Source organism: Macaca fascicularis, chromosome 19 (genome assembly GCF_037993035.2).
Source record: "Macaca fascicularis isolate 582-1 chromosome 19, T2T-MFA8v1.1".
Classification (NCBI taxonomy): Eukaryota; Metazoa; Chordata; class Mammalia; order Primates; family Cercopithecidae; genus Macaca; species Macaca fascicularis.
Window position 1 is genome coordinate 58,300,192 of NC_088393.1, and position 26,067 is coordinate 58,326,258.

The 26,067-nt window shown below is 56.1% G+C and overlaps 1 protein-coding gene across 7 annotated transcripts in view; it reads left to right on the forward strand.

Moving 5' to 3' along the window:
• Positions 1 to 26,067, forward strand: part of LOC102124147 (DNA polymerase delta catalytic subunit) — a 43,365-nt gene that overhangs the window by 5,903 nt on the left and 11,395 nt on the right. For 2 of the 7 annotated variants that reach the window (XM_045380335.3, XM_045380334.2), the window contains exons 2-25: positions 8,725 to 8,927; positions 9,245 to 9,358; positions 10,003 to 10,149; positions 10,224 to 10,349; positions 10,430 to 10,598; positions 10,679 to 10,947; positions 11,277 to 11,443; positions 11,697 to 11,801; positions 14,125 to 14,265; positions 14,359 to 14,469; positions 14,937 to 15,128; positions 15,281 to 15,369; positions 16,288 to 16,404; positions 16,627 to 16,740; positions 17,024 to 17,171; positions 21,113 to 21,208; positions 21,432 to 21,569; positions 22,477 to 22,652; positions 24,138 to 24,305; positions 24,440 to 24,542; positions 25,124 to 25,256; positions 25,338 to 25,451; positions 25,775 to 25,827; positions 25,902 to 25,999. In XM_045380335.3, coding sequence (XP_045236270.2) covers positions 8,726 to 8,927; positions 9,245 to 9,358; positions 10,003 to 10,149; positions 10,224 to 10,349; positions 10,430 to 10,598; positions 10,679 to 10,947; positions 11,277 to 11,443; positions 11,697 to 11,801; positions 14,125 to 14,265; positions 14,359 to 14,469; positions 14,937 to 15,128; positions 15,281 to 15,369; positions 16,288 to 16,404; positions 16,627 to 16,740; positions 17,024 to 17,171; positions 21,113 to 21,208; positions 21,432 to 21,569; positions 22,477 to 22,652; positions 24,138 to 24,305; positions 24,440 to 24,542; positions 25,124 to 25,256; positions 25,338 to 25,451; positions 25,775 to 25,827; positions 25,902 to 25,999 — 3,290 coding nt within the window. In that variant the 5' untranslated portion in view covers position 8,725. Of the gene's footprint in view, positions 1 to 8,724; positions 8,928 to 9,244; positions 9,359 to 10,002; positions 10,150 to 10,223; positions 10,350 to 10,429; positions 10,599 to 10,678; positions 10,948 to 11,276; positions 11,444 to 11,696; positions 11,802 to 12,929; positions 12,984 to 13,098; positions 13,290 to 13,313; positions 13,506 to 14,124; positions 14,266 to 14,358; positions 14,470 to 14,936; positions 15,129 to 15,280; positions 15,370 to 16,287; positions 16,405 to 16,626; positions 16,741 to 17,023; positions 17,172 to 21,112; positions 21,255 to 21,431; positions 21,570 to 22,476; positions 22,653 to 24,137; positions 24,306 to 24,439; positions 24,543 to 25,123; positions 25,257 to 25,337; positions 25,452 to 25,774; positions 25,828 to 25,901; positions 26,000 to 26,067 lie in introns of those variants that run through there. The other 5 variants (XR_012427894.1, XM_005590006.4, XM_074024379.1 and 2 more) reach the window with 5 other exon arrangements.

Sequence of the window (26,067 nt, forward strand, 5' to 3'; positions counted from 1 at the left end):
GCTTTATCCAAGCACACACATATACCTGTACCTTTTGTCTTTTTTGTGGCTGAACTATTTGAAAGTTGTGGTCATCATGATACTTTGCCTCTGAAAACTCCAGCAGTTAACTCCTGTTTTTTGTTTTTTGTTTTTTGAGATGGAGTCTTGCTCTGTTGCTCAGGCTGGAGTACAGTGGCACAATCTTGGCTCACTGCAACCTCCGCCTCCCGGGTTCAAGCGATTCTCCTACCTCAGCTTCCTGAGTAGCTGGGATTACAGGCACCTGCCACCATACCTGGCTAATTTTTGTATTTTTAGTAGAAACGGGATTTCACTGTCTGCCAGGCTGGTCTTGAACTCCTGACCTCATGATCCACCTTCTTCTGTCTCCCAGAGTGCTGGGATTCCAGACGTGAGTCACTGCACCCAGGCTAACTCTTTTTTTTTTGTACAGGAGCTTACTCTTATCATGCAGGTTGTAGTATAATGGTGTGGTCATGGCTCATTGCAGCCTCAAACTCCCCATACTCAGCTGATCCTCAGCCTCCTGAGTAGCTGGGACTAAAGGTGTTTGCCACCACACCCTGCTAATTTTTGTATCGTTTTATAGAGACAGGGTTTCACCATGTTGCCTAGGCTGATCTCAAACTCCTGGGCTCAAGCGATCCCCCTGCCTCGGCCTCCAAATGTCCTGAGATTACAGCCGTGAGCCACCATGCCTGGCCTCCAGCAGTCGGCTCTTAAGAACAGGGATGTCCGCCTACAGAATTACAGTGTCATTGTCATCGTCATGCAGTTTAACATGAGACAGTGACGTTATCGAATAGACAGTCCTTATTTAGATCTGTCATGTGTCCCTGTAATATTCTTCAAAGCTATTAATAATTTCTTTCTTTTTTTTTTTTCCCGAGACTGAGTCTCGCTCTGTCACCCAGACTGGAGTGCAGTGGCACTATTTCAACTCACTGCAACCTCTGCCTCCTGGGTTCAAGCCATTCTCCTGCCTCAGCCTGCCGAGTAGCTGGAATCACAGGCATGCACCACTATGCCTGGCTAATTTTTTTGTATTTTTAGTAGAGACGGGGTTTCATTTTGGTCAGGCTGGTCTCGAACTCCTGACCTCAGGTGATTCACCTGCCTCGGACTCCCAAAGGGCTGGGATTAAAGGCGCGAGCCACCATGTTCAGCCTGTGTTTTTGAGACAGAGTCTCACTGTCATCTAGGCTGGAGTGCAGTGGTGCGATCTTGGCTCACTGCAATCTCTACCTCCTGGGTTCAAGGCTCACTGCAACGTCTGGCTCCTGGGTTCAAGCTATTCTCCTACCTCAGCCTCCTGAGTAACTGGGATTACAGGCGCCTGCCACAATGCCCAGCTAATTTTTGTATTTTTAGTAGAGACGTTTCACTGTGTTGACCAGGCTGGTCTCAAACTCCTGACCCCAGGTGATCCACCCACCTCAGCCTCCCAGAGGGGTGGGATTACAGGCATGAGCCACTGTGCCTGGCCAATAATTTCATTTTTTTTTTTTCCCACTCTTGTCGCCCAGGTTGAAGTGCAATGGCACAATCTTGTCCTACTGCAACGTCCACCTCCCAGGTTCAAGTAATTCTCCTGTCTCAGCCTCCTGAGTAGCTGGTATTACAGGCGACCACCAGCACGCCCAGCTAATTTTTGTATTCTTTTAGTAGCGACGGGGTTTTCACCACATTGCTCAGGCTGGTCTTAATCTCCAGACCTCAGGTGATCCGCCCGCCTCAGTCTCCCAGAGTGCTGGGATTACAGGCATGAGCCACCACGCCCGGCCCATAATTTTATTTTTTTAATCCAAGTTCTAACTTAGGATAACACACGTTGTCATGGCAACTTTTTCATTTTTTTTGAGACATGTCTCGCTCTCTTGCCCAGGCTGTATTGCAGTGGTGCAATCATGGGGTCACTGCAGCCTTCACCTCCCAGTCTCAAGTGATCCTCCCACCTCAGCCCCCCGAGTAGCTGGGACTATAGGTATACGCCACCATGCTTAAGTAATTTTTAATTTTTTGTAGAAATTGGGTCTCACCATATTGCCTAGGCTAGTTTCTAACTCCCGGCCTCAAGTGATCCTCCCACCTCAGCCTCGCAAAATGTTGGGATTACAGATGTGAGCCCCCTAGCCTAGGCAACTTACTTTTTCATGACATCAGCAGTTTTAAAGATTTCAGACCAGTGTTGTCACCCTTCACTTTGGATTCGTTTGTTTCTTTTTCTTGTTTTGTTTTGAGACAGAGTTTTGCTCTGTCACCTAGGCTGGAGCACAGGGGCATGATCTCAGCTCACTGCAACCTCTGCCTCCCAGGTTCAAGTAATTCTCCTGCCTCAGCCTCTGGAGTAGCTGGTATTACAGACGCCCACCACCATGCCCAGCTAATTTTTGTATTTTAGTAGAGACAGGGTTTCACCATGTTGGTCAGGCTGGTCTGGAACTGCTAATCTCAAGTGATCCACCCGCCTTGGCCTCCCAGAATGCTGGGATTACAGGCGTGAGCCCCCGCGCCCAGGCTGTTTGTTTCTTAATGACTAGAATCAGGGTAAACGTTTTCTTAGACATTTTTTTCAACACAAAAATAAAATTCTGGCCGGGCGCGGTGGCTCAAGCCTGTAATCCCAGCACTTTGGGAGGCCGAGACGGGCGGATCACGAGGTCAGAAGATCGAGACCATCCTGGCTAACACGGTGAAACCCCGTCTCTACTAAAAAATACAAAAAACTAGCCGGGCGAGGTGGCGGGCGCCTGTAGTCCCAGCTACTCGGGAGGCTGAGGCAGGAGAATGGCGTGAACCCGGGAGGCGGAGCTTGCAGTGAGCTGAGATCCGGCCACTGCACTCCAGCCTGGGGGACAGAGCAAGACTCCGTCTCAAAAAAAAATAAATAAAAAATAAATAAAAATAAAAATAAAATTCTGAGTGCACCACTGTGCATCTTGCTTTATCTATTGAACAATGCCTCTTTGAGAAACTTCCCTATCAGTACACAAAGAGCTTTCTCATTCATTTACACAGTTGCATAGTATTCCATTGAACGGACTTAACATAACTTATTTAAATAGACCCCTGGGTGAGGACAGTTAGGTGGTTTCCAGTCTTTGGGGATTTCAAACGATGCTTCCGGAAATAACCTTATAAATGCAGTTTTTCTTATGTGATAATATATCTACAGCTTACGTCCCTAGATGTGGAATTGTGGCCTCCAAACTTTTATGTTTGTAATTGAGGTGTCATTTACATGGCATGCCATGCCCAGGTCTCCAGTGTACAGTTGGCTGTGTAGTGTGGTTTATCACCCCAGAAAACCCCTCATACCCTTCCCAGTCTCTCCTACTCTAGGAGCAGCCACTAGTCTGATTTCTAGCGCTGTAGATCACTTTAATCTAGTCTACTTTGTCTAAATGGTATCATACAATAAGTACGTTCTTTTTTACGGAGGTAAAATTAGCTATTTTAAAGCAAACAATGGCTGGGCGCGGTGGCTCATGCCTGTAATCCCAGCACTTTGGGGAGGCCGAGGTGAGCAGATCACTTGAGCCCAGGAGTTTCAGACCAGCCTGAGCAACATGGCAAAACCCGTCTTTACCAAAAAACAATTGGCCAGGCATGGTAGCACGCACCTGTCTTCCTAACTACTCAGGAGGCCAAAGTAGGAGGATCGCCTGAGCCCGGGAGGTCAAGGCTGCAGTGAGCTGAGATCATGCCGCTGCACTCTAGCCTGGGCGACAGAGTGAGACCTTGTCTCAATAAAGAGAGAAAATAATAATAAAGCGAAGAATTCAGTTGGTACATTCACAGTGTTGTACAACCATTACTTCTGTCTAATTTCAAAACATTTCATCACCCCTGCAGAAAACGCCATACTCCGTAACCAGTCGCTCCTCGATCCCCAGTGTGTGCTTTGTGTCTGGCTTCTGCACAGCCTGCTTTCAAGATCCATCCGTGCTGCATGTCTGTCAGTAGCTGGCCCCTTTCTAATGCTGAGTGTCTGTCATGAACCGCCCTGAACATTTCTAACATATACTCCGTCAGTTCAGAATTTTTCCGTGCTTATTTGAGGTCTAAGCTGTTGTACCAAGGAGCCCCCAAAACACAGTGGCCCAAGAAAGACACAAATTGATTTCTCCATGTAACGCTTTGGAAGATAGGCAAGTGTGCAGGATTGGCAGACAGCTTTGCTCTGGAAGGTTGTTGGGGAGCCCAGTGTTGTCCCCATCCTTGTGGTTGGCTCCCCGACTACATCCACGTTCCAGCCATTGTAACAGGGAAGAGGGTGGGGGGATGTCCCAGTAGCTGCACACCTCATGACCACTCTCATTCCTGGAGGGAGAACTTAGTCACGTGGCCATGCTGGCAGTGCACACTGGGAAATGTAGTCTTCGACTGGGCAGCCTATGGCCGCTCCGGAGAGGCAGGGTTGCAGGGGTGTGTTCTATTGCAAAAAAGCAAAGCAAAGCTGGGCACGGTGGCTCACACCTGTAATCCAAGCACTTTGGGAGGCCGAGGCGGGCGGATCACCTGAGGTCAGGAGTTCCAGACCAGCCTGGCCAACATGGTGAAACCCCATTTCTACTAAAAATACAAAAAATTAGTGGGTATGGTGGCAGGCGTCTGTAATCCCAGCTACTCGAGTAGCTGAGGCAGGAGAATCGCTTGAACCCAGGAGGCGAGGGTTGCAGCGAGCCAAGATCAGCCACTGCACTCCAGCCTGGGTGACAGAGTGAGGCTCTGTCTAAAAAAAATAAGTAAAATAAAAAGGCAAAGTGAGGACTGGATATGGGGCAACTGTTATGAGATCCAGAGGTGTTCACTTGAACCTAGGACAGCTGACCTGCTCACCTGCCTCTTCCCAGCCGCATCTAGGATCTGCCCTATGTTCCAGTAATCCCCTCCGTCTCAGCCTGGATCCTGGGGGACAAGTACTTTGTTTTTTTGTTCGTTTTTTTGTTTTTTGAGACAGAGTTTTACTCTTGTTGCCCAGGCTAGAGTGCAATGGTGCCGTCTTGGCTCACTGCAACCTGTACCTCCCGGGTTCAAGCAATTCTCCTGCCTCAGCCTCCCAAGTAGCTGGGTGTTACAGGTGTGCACCACCATGCCCAGCTAATTTTGTATTTTTTTAGAAGAAACAGGGCTTCACCATGTTGGTCAGGCAGGTCTTAAACCCCTGACCTCAAGTGATCCACCTGTCTCGGCCTCCCAAAGTGCTGGGATTATAGGTGTGAGCCTGGGTGACAGAGTGAGACTCCATCTCAAAAAAAAAAAAAATAGTGTAAAGAACACCTGCACGCCCTTTGCCCAGATCACCTGTTTCAACATTCCGCCCTATTTATGATTTGCATGCGTGTTTCTTATCTCCCTTCTCTCTGTATACGTACACTTTTTACAAAGAATTCCCAATACCTTGCAGGCGTTATGGCCATTTACTCCTAAATACTTGAGTGTGTATCTCCTTAGAATATTCTTATTGAACCACAGTAAAGTAACCCACTTAAGTTTAACCAGAATATAATCTTGTCTGATCAACCAGAGGATACATACTTTTTTTTTTTTTTTTTTGAGACAGGGTCTTGCCATGTTGTCCAGTCCAGTCTCGAACTCCTGGGCTCAAGCAATTCTCCCACCTTGGCCTCCCAAAGTGCTGAGATTACAGACATAAGCCACTGTGCCCAGTGAACCTTTTTGTTGTGGCTGTTTTTTGGCTTGTTTGTTTGGGTTTTATTTGGTGGTGGTGGTGGTGGATTTTTTTTTTGAAGACAGAATATTGCTGTGTCGCCTGGGTTAAAGTGCAGTGGCACGATCTCGGCTCACTGCAACCTCCACCTCCCGGGTTCAAGTGATTCTCCTGCCTCAGCCTCCCAAGAAGCCATAATTACAGGTGTACACCACCACACCCAGCTAATTTTTTTGTATTTTTATTAAAGACAGGGTTTTACCATGTTGACCAGGCTAGTCTCGAACTCCTGACCTCAAGTGATCCACTTGCCTCAGCTTCCCAAAGTGCTGGGATTACAGCGTGGGCCACCATACCTGGCTCCAGTCAACTTCTATATCAATATACCCCAAAATAATCTTTTTTTTTTGAGGTGGAGTCTCGCTCTATTGCCCAGGCTGGAGTGCGGTGACACGATCTCGGCTCACTGCAAGCTCCGCCTTCTGGGTTTACACCGTTCTCCTGCCTCAGCCTCCCGAGAAGCTGGGACTACAAGCGCCTGCCACCACACCCGGCTAATTTTTTTGTATTTCTTTAGTAGAGATGGGGTTTCACCATGTTAGCCAGGATGGTCTCGATCTCCTGATCTCATGATCCACCTGCCTCCCAAAGTGCTGGGATTACAGGGGTGAGCCACTGTGCCCGGCCTCTAAAATAATCTTTTATAGGTTGTAATTAAGAAAACACAGGTCAGGCGCGGTGGCTTATGCCTGTAATCCCAACCCTTTCGGAGGCCGAGGCAGGTGGATCACCTGAGGTCAGGAGTTCAAGACCAGGATGGCCAAGATGGTGAAACCCTGTCTCGACTAAAATACAAAAATTAGCCAGGCATGGTGGTGGGCGCCTGTTATCCCAGCTACTCGGGAGGCTCAGGCAGGAAAGTCTCTTGAACCTGGGAGGCGGAGGTTGCAGCTGAGATCGCACCACTGCACTCCAGCCTCAGTGATAGAGCAAGACTCCATCTCAAAAAATAAGAAAACAGAGGCCAGGCGCCGTGGCTCATGCCTGAAATCTCAGCACTTTGGGAAGCCCCAAGGAGGGTGGATCACTTGAGGTCAGGAGTTCAAGACCAGCCTGCCCAACATGGTGAAACCCCGTCTCCACTGAAAATACAAAAATTAGCTGGACATGGTGGCGCATGCTTGTAATCCCAGCTACTCGGGAGGCTGAGGCAGGAGAATTGCTTGAACTGGGGTCCGGAAGGCAGAAGTTGCAGTGAGTTGAGATTGTGCCACTGCACTCTAGCACTCTAGCCTGGGCAACAAGAGTGAGATTCTGTCTTTTTTTTTTTTTTTTTTTTTTCTGAGACGGAGTCTCGCTCTGTCCCCCAGGCTGGAGTGCAGTGGCGCGATCTCGGCTCACTGCAAGCTCTGTCTCCCGGGTTCACACCATTCTCCTGCCTCAGCGTCCGGACTAGCTGGGACTACAGGTGCCCACCACAGCGCCTGGTTAATTTTTTGTATGTTTAGTAGAAACGGGGTTTCACCGTGGTCTCGATCTCCTGACCTTGTGATCCGCCCGCCTCGGCCTCCCAAAGTGCTGGGATTACAGGCGTGAGCCACCGTGCCCGGCAAGATTCCGTCTTTTTTATTTGTTTGTTTGAGACAGTGTCTTGTTCTGTGGCCCAGGCTGGAGTGCAATGGCATGATCTCAGCTCACTGCATCCTCCGCCTCCCGGGTTCAAGGATTTTCCTGTCTCAGCCTTCTGAGTAGCTGGGAATACAGGCGCCTGCCACCACGCCCGGCTAATTTTTGTATTTTTAGTAGAGATGGGATTTCACCATGTTGGTCAGGCTGGTCTTGAACTCCTGACCTTGTGATCACCCACCTTAGCCTCCCAAAGTGCTGCAATTACAGGCGTGAGCCATCGTACCCAGCCCTGATTCCATCTTAAAAAAAAAAAAAAGAAAGAAAGAAAAGTAAAAGATACATATATAAGTAGCAGTCTGTATGTGATTTGTGTGTGTTTTGTTTGCTACTGTGGGTCCTAGACTGGGGGAGAAAGCAGGTTACTATAAACGGCATTTTGGAGACAGTTGGAGAAATTGGGAAAGGTGCCCTTTATTTTATATCATCCTTGAGTCAGTGTTAAATGTCCTAGATTGTATCGTACTTTGCTCAGTGAAGGGAATTCCTTATTCTTAGGCACTACATGCTGAAGTATGCAGGGGTATGGGATCTGCTAGAAACTCTCAAATTACTCAGGAAAAGAAGTAATAATATGGTGCGCACGCCACACATGTGGGAGGGCAGAGAGAGGCGGCGAGGAAGCACACGTAACACACTGACCACTGGGGAGCCTGGGGAAGGCTATACAGGAGTTCTAGGCATTTGAGATTACGTCAGAGCATTTAGGTTGGTGCAAAAGTAATTGCAGTTTTTGTCATTTCAATGGCAGATGACCTGGGCGCATGGTTGGTAGGTGAGGGCATTGGAGACAGAGGTTTATGGGAAAAAAAGAGATGTGCTAAGGCCGGGCGTGGGGGCTATAATCCCAGCACTTTGGGAGGCTGAGGTGGGCGGATTACCTGAGGTCAGGAGTTCAAGACCAGCCTGGCCAACATGGCGAAACCCCATCTCAAAACACAAAAATTAGCTGGGTGTAGTGGTGGGCGCCTGTAATCCCAGCTACCCGGGAGGCTGAGGGGAGAATCGCTTGAACCTGAGAGTGGAGTTTGCAGTGAGCCGAGATCATGTCATTGCACTCCAGCCTAGGTGACAAGAGCACAATTCCATCTCAAAAAAAAAAAAAAGAGAGATGTGCTAAGGACCTAGTGTGATGGGAGAGAGGGTCAGGGAGTCGAATGGCCTGCCACTGCAATAGCTAACAGTTGAGCGTCTGGAATGTGCTCCCACCCCGCTGCCTGCAGGGTGCAGAGCTGTTAGTACAGCCACTTCAGAGTAGGAAAAGGCTCATGGTCATGGTGGGTGCACGGGATGCCATGGAGAAGACAGGGTAAGAGATGTCTCCGGTCAGAACCTCCACCAAGCTCCAACTTGCCCAACAGGATGGATGGCAAGCGGCGGCCAGGCCCAGGGCCCGGGGTGCCCCCAAAGCGGGCCCGTGGGAGCCTCTGGGACGACGATGATGCACTTCCGCCATCCCAATTCGAGGAGGACCTGGCACTGATGGAGGAGATGGAGGCAGAGCACAGGCTGCAGGAGCAGGAGGAGGAGGAACTGCAGTCAGTCCTAGAGGGGGTTGCAGACGGTAAGTCTTGGAGCTGGAAGCCCCTGCTGCCCAACCCATTGCTCCTGGTCTTGCCCTTGGTCCAAGAGTCAGCTGCAAAGCTGACCTGTGACCCCACTCTTGCCAACTTTGAATCCTACAAAGGACTGCCCTTTCCCCCCATGCTGCCTGTGTGGCCTGCAGTGATTCTGGACCTGACCCTTGACCCCCATTCTCTTCCAAGTTTCCTGCCTGACCCAGACCGCCACCTCTGCCTGGCTCCTTTGAGAATCACATGCCATCCTGGCCGGGGAAGACCATGACTCCGTGTACCCCACTTCCTTCCCTTCCCCCACCAGGGCAGGTCCCACCGTCAGCCATAGATCCTCGCTGGCATCGGCCCACACCACCCCCCCTGGACCCCCAGACAGAGCCCCTCATCTTCCAACAGCTGGAGATTGACCATTATGTGGGTGAGTTTGGGGGTTATGGGTGAGTGCTGGGGCCATGCGCTCCTGGGGCAGAGGCCGGGCCAGGTCAGCCCTTCCAGCCATAGAGCTGTAGTGACAGAGCAGACCAGTGGGTGCCAGGGCCTGTGGAGTGCGAAGCAAAGGTGACACAGGGTCAACTTGAGGGAGGTGCTTGGAGCGTTGAGCTGTTTTGCATACGTGGTGGCTGCAGCCTGTGCAAGGACCTTTGTGCCTTAAAATTCATAACACTAGACACATACACCAAAAGTCAATTTGACTTTTTTTTTTTTTTTTTTGAGACTGGGTCTCGCTCTGTCGCCCAGGCTGGTCTCAAAGTCCTGGGCTCTAGCGATCCTCCCGCCTCAGTCTCACAAAGCACTGGAATCACAGGTGTGAGTCACTGTGCACGGCCAGTTGTTTTTATCTTGTAATAAAAAAGGGGGGCCTCCCTGTAGTTGTGCTGTGGAGAATGGATCCTGGGGGATGAGGGTGGAGATGGGAAACAGGGCGGCGGCTGAAATGGACACAGGGAATGGTATGGGGCAGGAGTGCCCCAGGCTGCAGGCCCCAAGGTATTTCAAGTCTGTGGAGGCACACCTCGGGGGACCCTGAGATGCATGGCCGCTGTCTTACCTGTGGCCCCACAGGCCCAGCGCAGCCTGTGCCTGGCGGGCCTCCACTGTCCCGCGGCTCCGTGCCTGTGCTCCGCGCCTTCGGGGTCACCGATGAGGGGGTCTCTGTCTGCTGCCACATCCACGGCTTCGCTCCCTACTTCTACACCCCAGCGCCCCCAGGTGAGTGGCCCCCACCCAGCCCCTTCCTGAGCCACTGGAGCCCCCTGCACCTCTGACCACCCCTCCCACACCAGGTTTCGAGCCCGAGCACCTGGGTGATCTCCAACGGGAGCTGAACTTGGCCATCAGTCGGGACAATCGCGGGGGGAAGGAGCTGACCGGGCCGGCCGTGCTGGCCGTGGAGCTGTGCTCCCGAGAGAGTGAGTGCTCCCCCGGGATCAGCGGGTTGGGGGGTCCCCTGGGGAGGCCGTTGGCCAGTCCCAGCTTCTTCCATCTGCAGGCATGTTTGGGTACCACGGGCACGGCCCCTCCCCATTCCTGCGCATCACCCTGGCACTGCCGCGCCTCGTGGCCCCGGCCCGCCGTCTCCTGGAACAGGGCATCCGTGTGGCAGGCCTGGGCACGCCCAGCTTCGCGCCCTACGAGGCCAATGTCGACTTTGAGATCCGGTACGGCCTCTGCCTCACTTCTCCAGCCTCTATCCCCACCGTCGGGCAGCCCCTGTCCACTGACCCCCAGCCTCCTCCAGGTTCATGGTGGACACGGACATCGTCGGCTGCAACTGGCTGGAGCTCCCAGCCGGAAAATACACCCTGAGGCTGAAGAAGAAGGTGCAGGGCTTCCCAGGGCAGGGCCTGCTGCCACCGCTGACCCACCCATGCCCACAGACTACGCAGTGCCAGCTGGAGGCAGACGTGCTGTGGTCTGATGTGGTCAGTCACCCACCGGAAGGGCCGTGGCAGCGCATTGCACCCCTGCGCGTGCTCAGCTTTGATATCGAGTGCGCTGGCCGCAAAGGTCTGTCCCCGGGCCCAGGCTCCTGCCCACCTCATTGTTGGTACCAGGCGGGGGGTTGGGAGGGCAGGCCCTGGGAACGGCAAGTGCGAAGGTGCTGGGGTGGGAGCACCCCAGCCCATGTGGCCAGATGGAGTGAGCAGAGAGGGTGTGGAGACGGCCTGGAGGTGAGGGTGGAGCAGGAGCCAGGGTGAGCCACACAGGGCCGCAGGGCAGCAGGACCAGGGCCGGCAGGCAGTGGGGACAGCCCTAGGGAGATGGGAAGTGCAGCCTCCCTGCTATGTCAGGAGTGAGGGGCAGGAGTCAGGCCCCTGCATCCTCCTCCCTCACAGGCATCTTCCCTGAGCCTGAGCGGGACCCCGTCATCCAGATCTGCTCGCTGGGCCTGCGCTGGGGGGAGCAGGAGCCCTTCCTACGCCTGGCGCTCACCCTGCGGCCGTGTGCCCCTATCCTGGGCGCCAAGGTGCAGAGCTACGAGAAGGAGGAGGACCTGCTGCAGGTAGCTCTCGTTCCGCGCCCCACACCATTTCCTGGGGCCCCCACCAGCCTCCACGTCCTGAGCCATCAGCCCCGGGTGCTGCGACACCCGTGTCTGTGGGTCTGGGTGGGCCCCTGTGCACTGAGGCTTGAGCGCTTCCCCTCTGGGTTCTGCAGGATTTTCAGGGGTGGCTGGGGTTCTAGAACATTCTGGAAGTAGGGGACTCCGTGGCAGGGCAACCTACCAGGGTGACCCCGTGTGCTCCCACCCCCAGGCCTGGTCCACCTTCATCCGCATCATGGACCCCGACGTGATCACCGGTTACAACATCCAGAACTTCGACCTTCCGTACCTCATCTCTCGGGCCCAGACCCTCAAGGTGAGGGCTGGGCAGGCGGGGGGCTTCTCTCAGATGCCCCAGGTGTGGCCTCCGGGCCCTGGGCCTTCTTCCCGCTCCCTCTCCTGGCCCTGCCCTGCTCCAAGTCGGAAAAGTTACTGTGGCTTTTGTCAGAGACAAGGAGGGAGTTACAGTGAAGTAGAGAAGGCTGTGCATTCAGATGTCGGACTGAAGCTTGCAGGAGTTCAACAAGCCATTGAAGCAGCCACTGAATCCCAGTCTTCCTTTAGGTTATATCAGCATAAGGAAAAGAATCGTATTGAAGGAGGAGGAGGGGGGAGTGTGTTGACGGACGGGGCAAATTCCAGATGCTTGTTGAGTCTGGGTGTGTGTAAGGGTGGATTCCTCTGCCCGAGTTGCTGTAACAAAGAGCCACAGACCAGGTGGCTGAAAACAGCAAAAGGTCATTGTCTCACCGTCCTGAAAGCTGGAAAGTCCACGACCACAGTGTCAGCGGGCCTGCTTCCTTCCGGGGCTGCGAGGGAGGACTGGTTCCCGGCCTCTCTCCTTGGCTTGCAGACGGACATTGGCCCCCTGTGCCTCTTTACACCGTCTTCTCATCTTCTCTCTGTGCGTGTCCGTTTCCACATGTCTTCCTTTTTTTTTTTTTTGGAGACGGAGTCTCACTCTGTCGCCCAGGCTGGAGTGCAGTGGCGTGATCTCGGCTCACTGCAAGCTCCACCTCCCGGGTTCACGCCATTCTCCTGCCTCAGCCTCCCAAGTAGCTGGGACTACAAGTGTCCACCACCACACCCGGCTAATTTTTTATATTTTTAGTTGAGACGGGGTTTCACCATGTTAGCCAGGATGGTCTTGATCTCCTGACCTCGTGATCCGCCCGCCTCGGCCTCCCACAGTGCTGGGATTACAGGCATGAGCCACCGCTCCCGGCCCTTTTTTTTTTTTTTTTTTGAGGTGGAGTCTTGCTGTGTCACCCAGGCTGGAGTGCGATGGAGCGATTGAGGCTCACTGCAACTCCGCCTCCCAGGTTCAAGTGATTCTTCTGTGTCGGCCTCCCGGGTTGCTGGGATTACAGGCTCATGCCACCACACTCCGCTAATTTTTGCCTTTTTGTTGTTGTTTCTTGAGACAGAATTTCACTCTTGTTGCCCAGGCTGGAGTGCAATGGCACAATCTCGGCTCACCACAACCTCCACCTTCCAGGTTCAAGCAATTCTCCTGCCTCAGCCTCCCAAATAGCTGGGATTATAGGCACCCACCTCCATGCGCGGCTAATTTTATATTCTTAGTAGAGACAGGGTTTCTCCATGTTGACCAGGCTGATCTCAAACTCCCGATCTGAGGTGATCTGCCCACTTCAGCCTCCCAAAGTGCTGCGATTACCAGTGCACCTGGCCCACATGTCCTCTTTGTATAGTGACACCGTCATGGATGAGTGCCCACCCCAGTGACCTCATCTTCGCTTGACCCCCTGCAAAGACATATTTCCAAATTAGGTTATATTCTGAGGTACTGGGGGTTAGGACTTCAACATCTTTTGGGAGAACATGGTTCAGCCCTTAATAGGGTATATTGCCTTATTTTCCTGCTTTTCTCTATGTCTGGCCAGCTTGGTAATGGAAAAACAAAACAGGCTGGGTGTGGTGGCTCATGCCTGTAATCCCAGCACTTTGGGAGGATGAGGCGAGAGGATCGATTGAGCCCAGGAGTTCAAGACCAGCCAGGGTAACATAACAAGACTCTGTTTCTATTAAAGAGGAAAAAAGAAAAAATCCATTCTAAAAGACAGAACAAACTGTTAGGACCCCCAGTGGCTCCAGCTGTACATTCCACAGTGTGGCACTGATGCCCGGGCCACTGCCTCCTCCTCCCCTTCCCTGGATGCCCCTCACCCTCTGCCCTGGCCCCAGCTCAGGCTTCTTCTGGCCTGTCTCCCCCAGGCTGGGCCCCAGCACCCTGCAAGGCGCCCTCAGCATCCATCTCAGCCCAGCTCAACGTCACCTCCTACCTCTGCCCCAACCTGGCCGCCTGCTCACAGTTTCCCCAAATCTTTTCCTGTTTCCTGCCTAGGTGCAGCCCGCAGACACTGGGCTCCGTCCTTGGCCCCCAGTCCATGCGGGCCCCTGACTCTCCCTGTCCCAGCCCCGAATGCAGCTTCGTCCTCCCTCCGGACTCCCTCCTCAGCCTTCAGCCCCCCACACCCAGCCCGAGACTCTTTCTGTCCCCGGGGTTGCTCTCGACCCCCGAGGGTTGCTATAAGGAGGTTGTGGTCGGTCTCGATCTCCGTTCCTCTGGCTGATGTGACACTGGGGACCCGCTGCATACCCTGCCTCTCCCCCGCCAGGTACAAACATTCCCTTTCCTGGGCCGTGTGGCCGGCCTTCGCTCCAACATCCGGGACTCATCATTCCAGTCCAAGCAGACGGGCCGGCGGGACACCAAGGTGGTTAGCATGGTGGGCCGTGTGCAGATGGACATGCTGCAGGTACAGCTGGGCCAGGCGGGAGGAGGGGTGTGTCCCTGTCCTCGGGAGGCCACTGCCCAGGCCTGTAGCCGAGCAGCCCATCCACCCACCTAGGTGCTGCTGCGGGAGTACAAGCTCCGCTCCTACACGCTCAATGCCGTGAGCTTCCACTTCCTGGGCGAGCAGAAGGAGGATGTGCAGCACAGCATCATCACCGACCTGCAGGTGCCTGCTGCCTCCCTGACCTCTCCCCCCGACCTCTGACCTCTGACCCCCACCTCACCCTTCCCCAGCCCCTGACCTCAACTTCACACCCCCACGTCTGACTTCACTTTTTGACCCGCTGTTATGACCTGTGACCTTACCTGCCACCCACCTTTTTCTGACCTCAGACCCCAGATTTCTCTCCACTCCTGTAACCTGTTACTATGACCTTGGCTCCGCTTTCCAGGCCTGATCACAGGTCCACAATGGTCTTCAGGCTGCTCCCTCCTCCTCCCTCTGACCCTGTGGACTCCCTGACCCCCAACACTACCTCCATCCCCACCCAGACCTTGATAGCTTGGAGGCTGCCCCTGCCCGGCCCTCCCAGGCCCTCTCCAGGCTACCTCACCCTGACCCCCACTTCATCGTCCTGCGCCGCCTCCCACCCCCAACTCCTGGTCCCTGACCCCATCTGTGCCCATCCCCAGAATGGGAACGACCAGACCCGCCGCCGCCTGGCCGTGTACTGCCTGAAGGACGCCTATCTGCCGCTGCGGCTGCTGGAGCGGCTCATGGTGCTGGTGAACGCCGTGGAGATGGCGAGGGTCACTGGCGTGCCCCTCAGCTACCTGCTCAGCCGTGGTCAGCAGGTCAAGGTCGTATCCCAGCTATTGCGGCAGGTCAGTAGCCGAGACCTGTCCTCACCACTCCCCACCAGGCACGTCTCTGGTCCCCTCCCGGCGATGGCATCCTGGATGCACTTTTTCTCCCCGCTCCCAATCCTCACGGCCCCACCTATACCCACTCCGTTTTCCACCTTCTCCCCTCCCAGGCCATGCACGAGGGGCTGCTGATGCCCGTGGTGAGGTCGGAGGGCGGTGAGGACTACACGGGAGCCACTGTCATCGAGCCCCTCAAAGGGTGAGGCCCCAGGCTGGGTGCAGTTTGTACCTGTAATCTCTAGGAGGCTGAGGTGGGAGGATCACTTGAGCTCAGGAGTTTGAGAACAGCCGGGGCAACATAGTGAGATCCCTGCCCCACAAAAAATTTTTTAAATGAGCCAGGCCCACGGTGGCTCACGCCTGTAATTCCCACACTTTGGGAGGCCGAGGCGGGCGGATCACGAGGTCAGGAGATCAAGACCATCCTAACACTATGAAACCCTGTCTCTACTAAAAATACAAAAAAATTAGCCGGGCGTGGTGGCAGGCGCCTGTAATACCAGCTACTCTGGAGGCTGAGGCAGGAGAATGGTGTGAACCCGGTGGTGGAGCTTGCAGTGAACTGAGATCCGGCCACTGCACTCCAGCCTGGGCGACAGAGTGAGACTCCGTCTCAAAAAAAAAAAAAAAACAAAAAAACAAAATAATAATAAAATAAATAAATAAAATAAAAGAGTAGATTAATTCATTTTATATATATTTTATTTTTTTATTTTTATTTTTTTGAGGCAAGGTCTCACTCTGTTACCCATGATGGAGTGCAGTGGCACCATCTTGGCTTACTCCACCTCCCAGGCTCAAGCGATCCTCCTGCTTCCGGCCCCTGAGTAGCTGGGACCACAGGCATGCACCACCACACCTAGCTAATTTTTTAAAATTTTTTGTAGACATGGGGATTTGCCATGTTGCCCAGGCTGGTCTGGAACCCCTGAGTTCAAGCGATCCTCCTGCCTCAGCCTCCCAAAGTGCTGGGATTACAGGAGGGAGCACTGCTCCCAGCCAATGAATGATTTTTTTTTTTTTTTTTTTTTTTTAAAGGGTGAGGCCACAAGACAGGGCAGGGGGCGGCATGGGAACTTCTAGCCCTGACTCCCCACCGTGGCTGCTCCCCTCCCAGGTACTACGATGTCCCCATCGCCACCCTGGACTTCTCCTCGCTGTACCCGTCCATCATGATGGCCCACAACCTGTGCTACACCACGCTCCTGCGGCCCGGGGCTGCGCAGAAACTGGGGTATGGTGCCCAATTCAGCACGTGTCCCCCGAGGCCCACCGGGGCCCTCCCTTGAGGGGCTGAGTCTGGCGGGGGGAGATAGGCACAGGCCCAGAGATAGTGGGGAGTGAAGGGTTGCTTGAGGGGCCTGCATGTGCTCATGGCCAAGGCCAGGACCGTAGGGCAGAGGTGGGGCTGGAGGAGGAGGGTGACCGGCAGTCACCCCGCTGTCTTCCAACCCAGCCTGACTGAGGATCAGTTCATCAAGACGCCCACCGGGGACGAGTTTGTGAAGACCTCAGTGCGGAAGGGGCTGCTGCCCCAGATCCTGGAGAACCTGCTCAGCGCCCGGAAGAGGTGAGCCCTGGAGATCCCCTGCTTGGAGCTCAGACCTGCTGGGGCCTCTGGGCAATCCCTGTCCCTCACTGGGACACCCCAGGGCTGTCCGGCCACCCTGCCCACAGCTGTGTGTGAATTAGCACACGGCATCCCCTCCTGGCAGCTTCCTTTCGCCCCCTTGGCCAAAAGCTTCTGTGCAGTGCACAGCACGCCCAACTGTACATGGCACCCACTTCCAGAAAGGAGCCCTGACCAGTGCCCGGGCGCCACCTGAGTGTGCTTTACCTGTGTTCCCTCGCAGGGCCAAGGCCGAGCTGGCCAAGGAGACAGACCCCCTGCGGCGCCAGGTCCTGGATGGACGGCAGCTGGCGCTGAAGGTGAGCGCCAACTCCGTATATGGCTTCACCGGCGCCCAGGTGGGCAAGTTGCCATGCCTGGAGATCTCACAGGTGAGCACTCAGGCCCCTGGCAGGCAACTGGGGGCAGGTGGGCCCCCTGTGTAGGAGACCAGGGCTCCATGTTGGGGACCTGTATCCAGAGGACTGGACACCCCAACTCACTGGCCTTCTAGAGAGAGGATGCCAGCGTGGCTTGAGCAATTGGTCCATTCATTCACTCAGCAAATGCCTCCTGAGCACACACTGGTCAGGGCTCTGTGCCCTGGGGATACAGAGGGGGACACAGTGGATGAGAGTCCCTTTCCCTGTCAGCTCGCAGCCCAGTGGGGACACTGACAGGTCCGTGGTAAATGTGTTCAGGACACAAGTGGAGCTACAAGCTTTGCAGCCGGATAAAGCGGGAGGTGTGGACTTGGCGGGGAGTGATGGGGCTGGGCAGGACTCACCACTCTCAGTAGGCAGCACTCACGCAGAGGCCAAGGGACGTGGGGAGGGAAGCCATTCACCGTCCTCACGGCAGCATCCCGGCCTGCCTACCCACGGCAGCTCTGCTGCTTGGACAGAAAAACAGATTCTTTGAAAGCACAGAGGGCCTGAGTTTCCAAGACTTTGCCAAGCTGGGGTCAGTGCCTCAGCTCCTGGCATCTGAGGACCTCGGAAGGGTCTTCCTGTCCAGCCTTCTCCACTGGGACTTGGGTCTTGGCCCATTCCAGGCCAGTAGCTGTGCCGCTCTGCTTGGTTACCTCTAGCCACGGGGAACTCCCTCCCTGGCTGGGCACTGCGTCAGTTTTCACAGGGCTCTGGGTGGAAGGCTTAGATGAATTCTCAGTGGGTGGGGCCTTTGCACACACACACCCACCCGCAGTTCTGGGGCCCAAAGACCACTCAGGTTCAGTGATTCACTAGAAGTACTCAGAGAGCTCAGAAAAGCTGGTTCTCATGGCTATGATTTAATACAGCGAAAGGACACAGATTAAACTCAGCAAAGGAAAGAGGTGCACAGGGCAGGGTGTCGGAGGGACCAGGCGTGTCTTCCAGTTGTGCTCTCCCAGTAGAGTTACGGGATGGCCCTCCTTTCTCCTAGCGTTGATGCATGGCCACACACACGCAGCATTGCCAACCCGAGGCTCTCACCCAAGCTTTGGGGTCCAGGGTTTTTCTTGGGTGTCATTCCTGTAGGCATGGAGCACCCTGTGACTGGCCGTAGTGACTCCATCATCCCCAGGCCCCTCAGCAACCCCCAGAGGTCAAACTGATACTGCATGGCCCAGGGCTTCACCATAAACCATGTTAGTGCCAACTGCCTGGTGTGGTTCAAAGTCGCAGGTACACAGACACCTTTTTTTTTTTTTTTTTTTTTTTTTTTTTGAGACAGTCTCACTCTGTCACCCAGGCTGGAGTGCAGTGGCACAGTCACGGGCTCATGGCAGCCTCAACCTCCCGGACTCAAGTGAGCCTCCCACCTTAGCCTCCCAAGTGGCTGGAACTGCAGGCACGCACCACCTATTTTTGTTATTTTTTGTAGAGATGGGGTCTCACCATGTTGCCCAGGCTGGAACAGAGACAATGTTATCAGGCAGGATATTCTAGGGGCTTCGACTTCCAGGAGCCAGGCAAGAGCCAGACCTTTCTTTGCACAAAGTGAATCGCTCACTGCATGCCCCCAACTGCCCTCCGCCTTTCACAGTCCCCAGCTGCCTCCCCAGCCTCTTCGTGGAAGGGGGTGGCTGTGTGGACATCAGGCTCCAGCCCTGAAGCAGAGGCCAGGCCAAGAGAGCACGGTTTGGCCCTCCCCTGGGACTGCCTCTTACCAATCTGGTGTCTCTGTCTTTTCTCTCTCAGCTGCTTCCCTCTGTCACTGTTCTGTTTCTGTCTCTTGACCTCTTTCCTTATTTCTGTCTCTCAAGCTTATGGGAGCAAGAGGTGGAATAATAAAAATGCAGTGGGCCAGGCGCAGTGGCTCACACCTGTAATCCCAGCGCTTTAGGAGGCCAAGGCAGGCGGATCACGAGGTCAGGAGTTCAAGACCAGCCTGGCTAGGCCGGGCGCGGTGGCTCAAGCCTGTAATCCCAGCACTTTGGGAGGCCGAGACGGGCGGATCACGAGGTCAGGAGATCAAGACCATCCTGGCTAACACGGTGAAACCCCGTCTCTACTAAAAATACAAAAAATTAGCCAGGAATGGTGGCAGATGCCTGTAATCCCAGCTACTCAGGAGGCTGAGGTGGGACAATTGCTTGAACCCGGGAGGCGGAGCTTACAGTGTGCCAAGGTTGCACCACTGCACTCCAGCCTAGGCAACAGAGCGAAACACCGTCTCAAAAAAAAAAAAAAAAATGATAATAATAATAATAATAATAATGAATCACAGTGGTTCACGCCTGTAATCCCAACACTTTGTGACACTGAGGAGGGAGGATCACTTGAGGCCAGGGGTTGGATACCAGCCTGGGCAACATAGTGAAGCCCTGTCTCTACAAAAAATACAACCAAACAAAACCAGGCAGGCGTGGTGGTGGCTCATGCCTAGAGTTGCAGCTACTCAGGAGGCTGAGATGGGAAGATGACTTGAACCCAGCAGTTTGAGTTACAGTGAGCTCTGATGGCATCACTGCACCCCATTCTGGGTGACAGAGTTGAGACCCTGTCTCTTTTAGTTTTTGTTTGTGTATTTTGAGATGGAGTCTCGCTCTGTCGCCCAGGCTAGAGTGCAGTGGCGCAATCTTGGCTCACTGCAACCTCTGCCTCCCAGGTTTAAGTGATTCTCCTGCCTCAGCCTCCTGAGTAGCTGGGATCACAGGTGCCTGCCACCACGCCTGGCTAATTTTTGTATTTTTAGTAGAGATGGGGTTTCACCATGTTGGCCAGGCTGGTCTTGAACTCCTGACCTCAGGTGATCCACCTGCCTCAGCCTTCCAAAGTGCTGGGATTACAGGTGTGAGTCACCACGCTTGGCCTCCTGTTTCTTAAAAAAAAAAAAAAGAAAGAAAAAGAAATATTGAATCATTTCAGGAGTCTCTTAAAAAAAAATACTGAATGATTTCAGGAAAAGATTACAAAGGAAAGAAAAAGGAACATAAGACAGGTAGAACAAGTAAAAGCCAGACAGTAGAGTGGTAGACGGAAGCCCAGCCATATCAGTAATTATACTAAATGTAAATGGACAAAATGCTCTAGTTAGACAGATTTCCTGACTGGATCCACACAAACAAAAACAGAAGAATCACACCCATCTCTCCTTGGTGTCCCCACCCCCAGCCTCAGGTTTTTTGTTTTTTGTTTTTTATTTTGTTTTGTTGTTTTTTTTAAGTATTTTTTAGGGGAGTGTGTGTGTGTGTGTGTGTGTGTGTGTATTTTTAGTAGAGATGGGGTTCCAGCATGTTGCCCAGGCTGATCTTGAACTCCTGACCTCAAGTGATCCAGCCACCTCAGCCTCCCAAAGGCTGGGATTACAGGCGTGAGCCACCGCGCCAGCCAGTTTTCTTCATTCTAAAATAAGACAGTGGGTTTCTCAATGGTTCTTAGTCAGGGTGGTACCACGCCCTGCCCTGGGGGGCGTTTGTCAATGTGTAGGTAGGGCCAGTTCTGGTGGCACAGGGATGGGGGTGGCACTGCTGGCTTTCAGGGATGAGGCCAGCTATGTCAGTGGTCCTATACCACAGAGAGCTGCCCAGAATGTCAGTGTGAGGGAAACACTGAGCCAGTGACCTCCTCAGGCCACCGTCTTTCCAGCATGCTTTTGACGTAGTCACTTGCTCGTGCGTGCCCAGAGCTCTGAGCCGGGGAACCCAGTTCTTTCCACCTGACCATTGAGGAGCAGCCTCGTAATCCCATTTTGCAGATTTGGAAACTGAGGCCCAGGAGGGGCAGAGCGGCTTGTGCATAAGCCCATGCCACTGGGAAATGGCAGAGGTGGGACCCCTCCCCCACCGGTCCATGTTCACTGCACATGGCCCCCAGGGCTTCACTCCACACGATTCTCTCCCCGACAGAGCGTCACGGGGTTCGGACGTCAGATGATTGAGAAAACCAAGCAACTGGTGGAGTCTAAGTACACAGTGGAGAATGGCTACAGCACCAGCGCCAAGGTCGGGGGCTGCCCCCCCCTGCTGCCCTGAGATGGGCCCTGGGCAGGTGTGGGGATGGAAGCGGGGCCGGGCCCCCCTGTCCCCGTGCCTCCTGGTCACACCCTGCCCACTCTCCTGTTGCATCCTTGGGTCCCGTTGGCATTAGCCACCCAACCCCCAAACACACATGTGGTTGACAGAAGGGACCCTGCTTCTCACACACACACATCCCCGCCCCCCATAGGTTGTGTATGGTGACACCGACTCCGTCATGTGCCGATTCGGCGTGTCCTCGGTGGCTGAGGCGATGGCCCTGGGGCGAGAGGCCGCGGACTGGGTGTCAGGTCACTTCCCGTCGCCCATCCGGCTCGAGTTTGAGAAGGTGCGTGGCTGGGTCAGGGGCTCTGCATTTAGGTTCCTTCATCAGGGTACTTAGGGCGTCCCATTCTTTGGGTTCACATAAGCCTCAGTGTGAAGGGATTTTGCTGCTTAGATTCTCCTAAGGTTGGGGCCTTGGTTTTGGAAGCCTCCGAGGCCTTGGGCTTTGTTATACTGGATGGCATCTGTTCTCTGAAAGCCCTGTCACGGTGTCCCTGGTTTTGAGGTTTCCCAATACCTGTCAGATGTGGAGCTGCCCTCCACGCAGGGACCCTGATGGGGGTGCATCTTGGATCTGTGCACCATTGCCCCAGCCCTCGGGGTGCGGCACACTTGGTCCCAGGAATCCTTGCACCATATTTTCTTTTGAAGAGACTGGGTCTCGCTCTGTCGCCCAGGCTGGAGTGCAGTGGCAAGTTCACAGCTCACTGCAGCCTCAAACTCCTGGGCTCTGGCGATCCTCCTACCTTGGCCTCCTGAGCCGCCACGCCCAATTCTCACACTGTACTTTTTCCCCATGGTTTAACGCTCTCTCGTGCCAGGCCTTGGAGCCTCGCAGAGTGGGAAGGTCTCTGCCTCAGGGCTCACCCAGCCATAGTTTCTCCTCTCTTTCATGGGATGCTTCATCGACTCCCCTGTCTGGATCTCATGTTTTAGGGACTATCTGGATTTATCCCCATCTCTGTTTCAGATTGGGGTCTCTGGTATGGGGGGCCCTGGCATGCCAAGGGGCCTCAGGAGCCACTTCCAGCCACATGCGGTGTCTCAGGGCACATCCCGTCAGGTTCTGGGTGTGGCTCCCGTGTTCTCCTGCATCTGGGACCCTGTCTGCCTTCAGTTTCTGGGGGGAGTCTTGGGATTGGGGCTTGGCCTCCGCAAGCTCACGGGTCTCGGCTGCGGCTTTCTCCCAGGTCTACTTCCCATACCTGCTTATCAGCAAGAAGCGCTACGCGGGCCTGCTCTTCTCCTCCCGGCCCGACACCCATGACCGCATGGACTGCAAGGGCCTGGAGGCCGTGCGCAGGGACAACTGCCCCCTCGTGGCCAACCTGGTCACTGCCTCACTGCGCCGCCTGCTCATCGACCGGTGGGTGGGGCCTCCTCCCTCAGACTTAGGGATCCGGCCCCCAGTCCCCTCCTCCCTCAGACTTAGGGGTCCGGGCCCCAGCCCCCTCCTCCCTCAGACTTAGGGGTCCGGGCCCCAGCCCCCTCCTCCCTCAGACTTAGGGGTCCGGGCCCCAGCCCCCTCCTCCCTCAGACTTAGGGGTCCGGGCCCCAGCCCCCTCCTCCCTCAGACTTAGGGGTCCGGGCCCCAGCCCCCTCCTCCCTCAGACTTAGGGGTCCGGGCCCCAGCCCCCTCCTCCCTCAGACTTAGGGGTCCGGGCCCCAGCCCCCTCCTCCCTCAGACTTAGGGGTCCGGGCCCCAGCCCCCTCCTCCTTCAGACTTAGCGGTCCGGGCCTCAGCCCCCTCTTCTCTCAGACTTAGGGGTCTGGGCCTTACCCCTCTTCCCTCAGACTTAGGGGTCTGGGCCTCAGCCCCCTCTTCCCTCAGACTTAGGGGTCTGGGCCTCAGCCCCTCCTCCCTCAGACCCAGGAGTCCAGGCCCCCAGCCCCCTCCTCCCTCAGACCCAGGAGTCCAGGCCCCCAGCCCCTTCCTCCCTCAGACCCAGGAGTCCAGGGCCCCAGCCCCTTCCTCCCTCAGACCCAGGAGTCCAGGCCCTCAGACCCAGGAGTCCAGGCCCCCAGCCCCTTCCTCCCTCAGACCCAGGAGTCCAGGCCCCAGCCCCTCCTCCCTCAGACCCAGGAGTCCAGGCCCCAGCCCCTCCTCCCTCAAACCCAGGAGTCCAGGCCCCAGTGCCTCTTCCCTCAAACCCGGGAGTCCAGGGCCCCAGCGCCTCCTCCCTCAGACCCAGGAGTCCAGGCCCCTGGTCCCTCCTCCCTCAGACCCAGGAGTCCAGGCCCCAGCGCCTCCTCCCTCAGACCCAGGAGTCCAGGCCCCCAGCCCCCTCCTCCCTCAGACCCAGGAGTCCAGGCCCCAGCGCCTCCTCCCTCAGATCCTGGAGCCCAGACCCCCGGCCCTTCCTCCCTCAGACCCAGGAGCCCAGGCCCCCGGCCCCTCCCTCAGACCCAGGAGCCCAGGCCCCCGGCCCCTCCTCCCTCCTCCCTCAGACCCAGGAGCCCAGGCCCCCGGCCCCTCCCTCAGACCCAAGAGTCCAGGCCCCCGGCCCCTCCTCCCTCAGACCCAGGAGCCCAGGCCCCCGGCCCCTCCTCCCTCAGACCCAGGAGTCCAGGCCCCCGGCCCCTCCCTCAGACCCAGGAGTCCAGGCCCCCAGCCCCTCCTCCCCTGGGAACACAGGTGTCAGGCCCAGCTCTTCCTCAGTGGTGAAGCAGTGGAAAGAGTCGGCTTGGGCAGCTGTGGGTTCAGGCCCTGCCTCTGCCACTCTACAGCCTGTGGTAGGAAGGGCTCCTCTTTGCCCTGAGCCTCAGCCCTAAGTGCTCATCCTGGTCCCCAGTCCTGAGACCTGTGGAGGCACCAGCCTGGCCCTCAGTGCCTTTTGGTGACACTGTGCAGCTTGCTGTCCCACAGAGACCCCGAGGGCGCGGTGGCCCATGCACAGGATGTCATCTCGGACCTGCTGTGCAACCGCATCGATATCTCCCAGCTGGTCATCACGAAGGAGCTGACCCGAGCGGCCTCCGACTACGCTGGCAAGCAGGCCCACGTGGAGCTGGCCGAGAGGTCCTGCCACGGGGCGGGCGGCCCGGCTAGAAATAGCCCCCTCCTTCCTGCCAGCTGGGCCCACTTCCTACGCCCCCACCCCCACCCCCACCACCCACCTGCCCTCACCCACCCACCACCCCGTCTCCACGCAGGATGAGGAAGCGGGACCCCGGGAGTGCGCCCAGCCTGGGCGACCGCGTCCCCTACGTGATCATCAGTGCCGCCAAGGGTGTGGCCGCCTACATGAAGTCGGAGGTCAGGCCCACCTGGCTGCCCGCTCCCGCCCAGCCCCCTCGCTCTCACTTCTGCTTTCCGAGATGGGCGGGCCTGCGGGAAGGGCGGGGCCTCCCATGCCCTGTGGGGCCCTGAGAACCACCCCCCATGGCAGCCTAGGCGTGGCCTGGGCCCCTTCTGGAGGCCCCCCCTCTATTCTGACCCCTCCCTTGCTCCCCTATGGAAGGGGGCCCCAGTCCCTCCCCTGTGCACACAGCTCCTCAGCCAGGGGTTCCCTTGGATTCATAATCCTCCCGCTCTACCCCCACCCCCCATAACCCACATCTTAGCCCCATGACCTCTGACCTCCTGACCCCTTCCTCATCCTTGCTTCCCCTTGTGAACTCCGACCCTTCCTTGGTGACCTGAGGGCCCCACAGACTCTGTGACCCAGAGACTCCTTCATGACCTCCAACCCCATCCCAGACCCAGGACCCCCATGTCACAGCCCATAGGCAGGCCTAGGCCCTACACCCCATGACCACCCCGTGCCATTGTTCCCCCGTGTCCGCCCCGGCACCCTTACCCTGGGCTGCCTGGGTGTGACTGCTGTGTGGCCGCAGGACCCACTGTTCGTGCTGGAGCACAGCCTGCCTATCGACACGCAGTACTACCTGGAGCAGCAGCTGGCCAAGCCCCTCCTGCGCATCTTTGAGCCCATCCTGGGCGAGGGCCGTGCCGAGGCTGTGCTACTGCGTACGGGGGCACCGGGGGACTGGGGGCACCCTGGGGGTGCAGCGGGGGGCACCGGCCCACCACCTGCCTCCTCTCCTGCAGGGGGGGACCACACGCGCTGCAAAACGGTGCTCACGGGCAAGGTTGGCGGCCTCCTGGCCTTCGCCAAACGCCGCAACTGCTGCATCGGCTGCCGCACAGTGCTCAACCACCAGGGTGAGTGGTCCTGTCCACTGGGCCCCCACTGGCCCTCAGCCTGCCTCTGCCATCACCCCAGGTCCTAGACACCCACCCCAGGGGCTGGCACTGCCACCCAGTAGACCCAGGGCCCTTGGGCAGGTGGCCCCTCTCTCCACCCCCCACAGAGGGTCCTTGGCCCCCACCCTGGGAGTTCCCCAGGGGAGTTTTCCCAGCACACTCGCTCCGTTGTTCTCCAGCCTCTGGGGACTTTCAGAAGCTGGGATTGGCAGTGGGCAGGGATGGGGTGGCCCAGTTCCTGGCTTGGCCCCAGCACTCGGTGCTGACCCGCCTTCCCCCAGGAGCCGTGTGTGAGTTCTGCCAGCCCCGGGAGTCTGAGCTGTATCAGAAGGAGGTGAGAGGGCCGGGAGGTGAGGAGGGGCCAGGTGGGGAGGCTGGGGTGCCCTGCTCAGCCGCTGCCATCCCCAGGTATCCCATCTGAATGCCCTGGAGGAGCGCTTCTCGCGCCTCTGGACGCAGTGCCAGCGCTGCCAGGGCAGCCTGCACGAGGATGTCATCTGCACCAGGTGTGCGCCGTGTCCCGACCCTGGGCTGCCCCGCCCCTTCCCAGCTCCCAGGCCTGTGGATTGTTGAC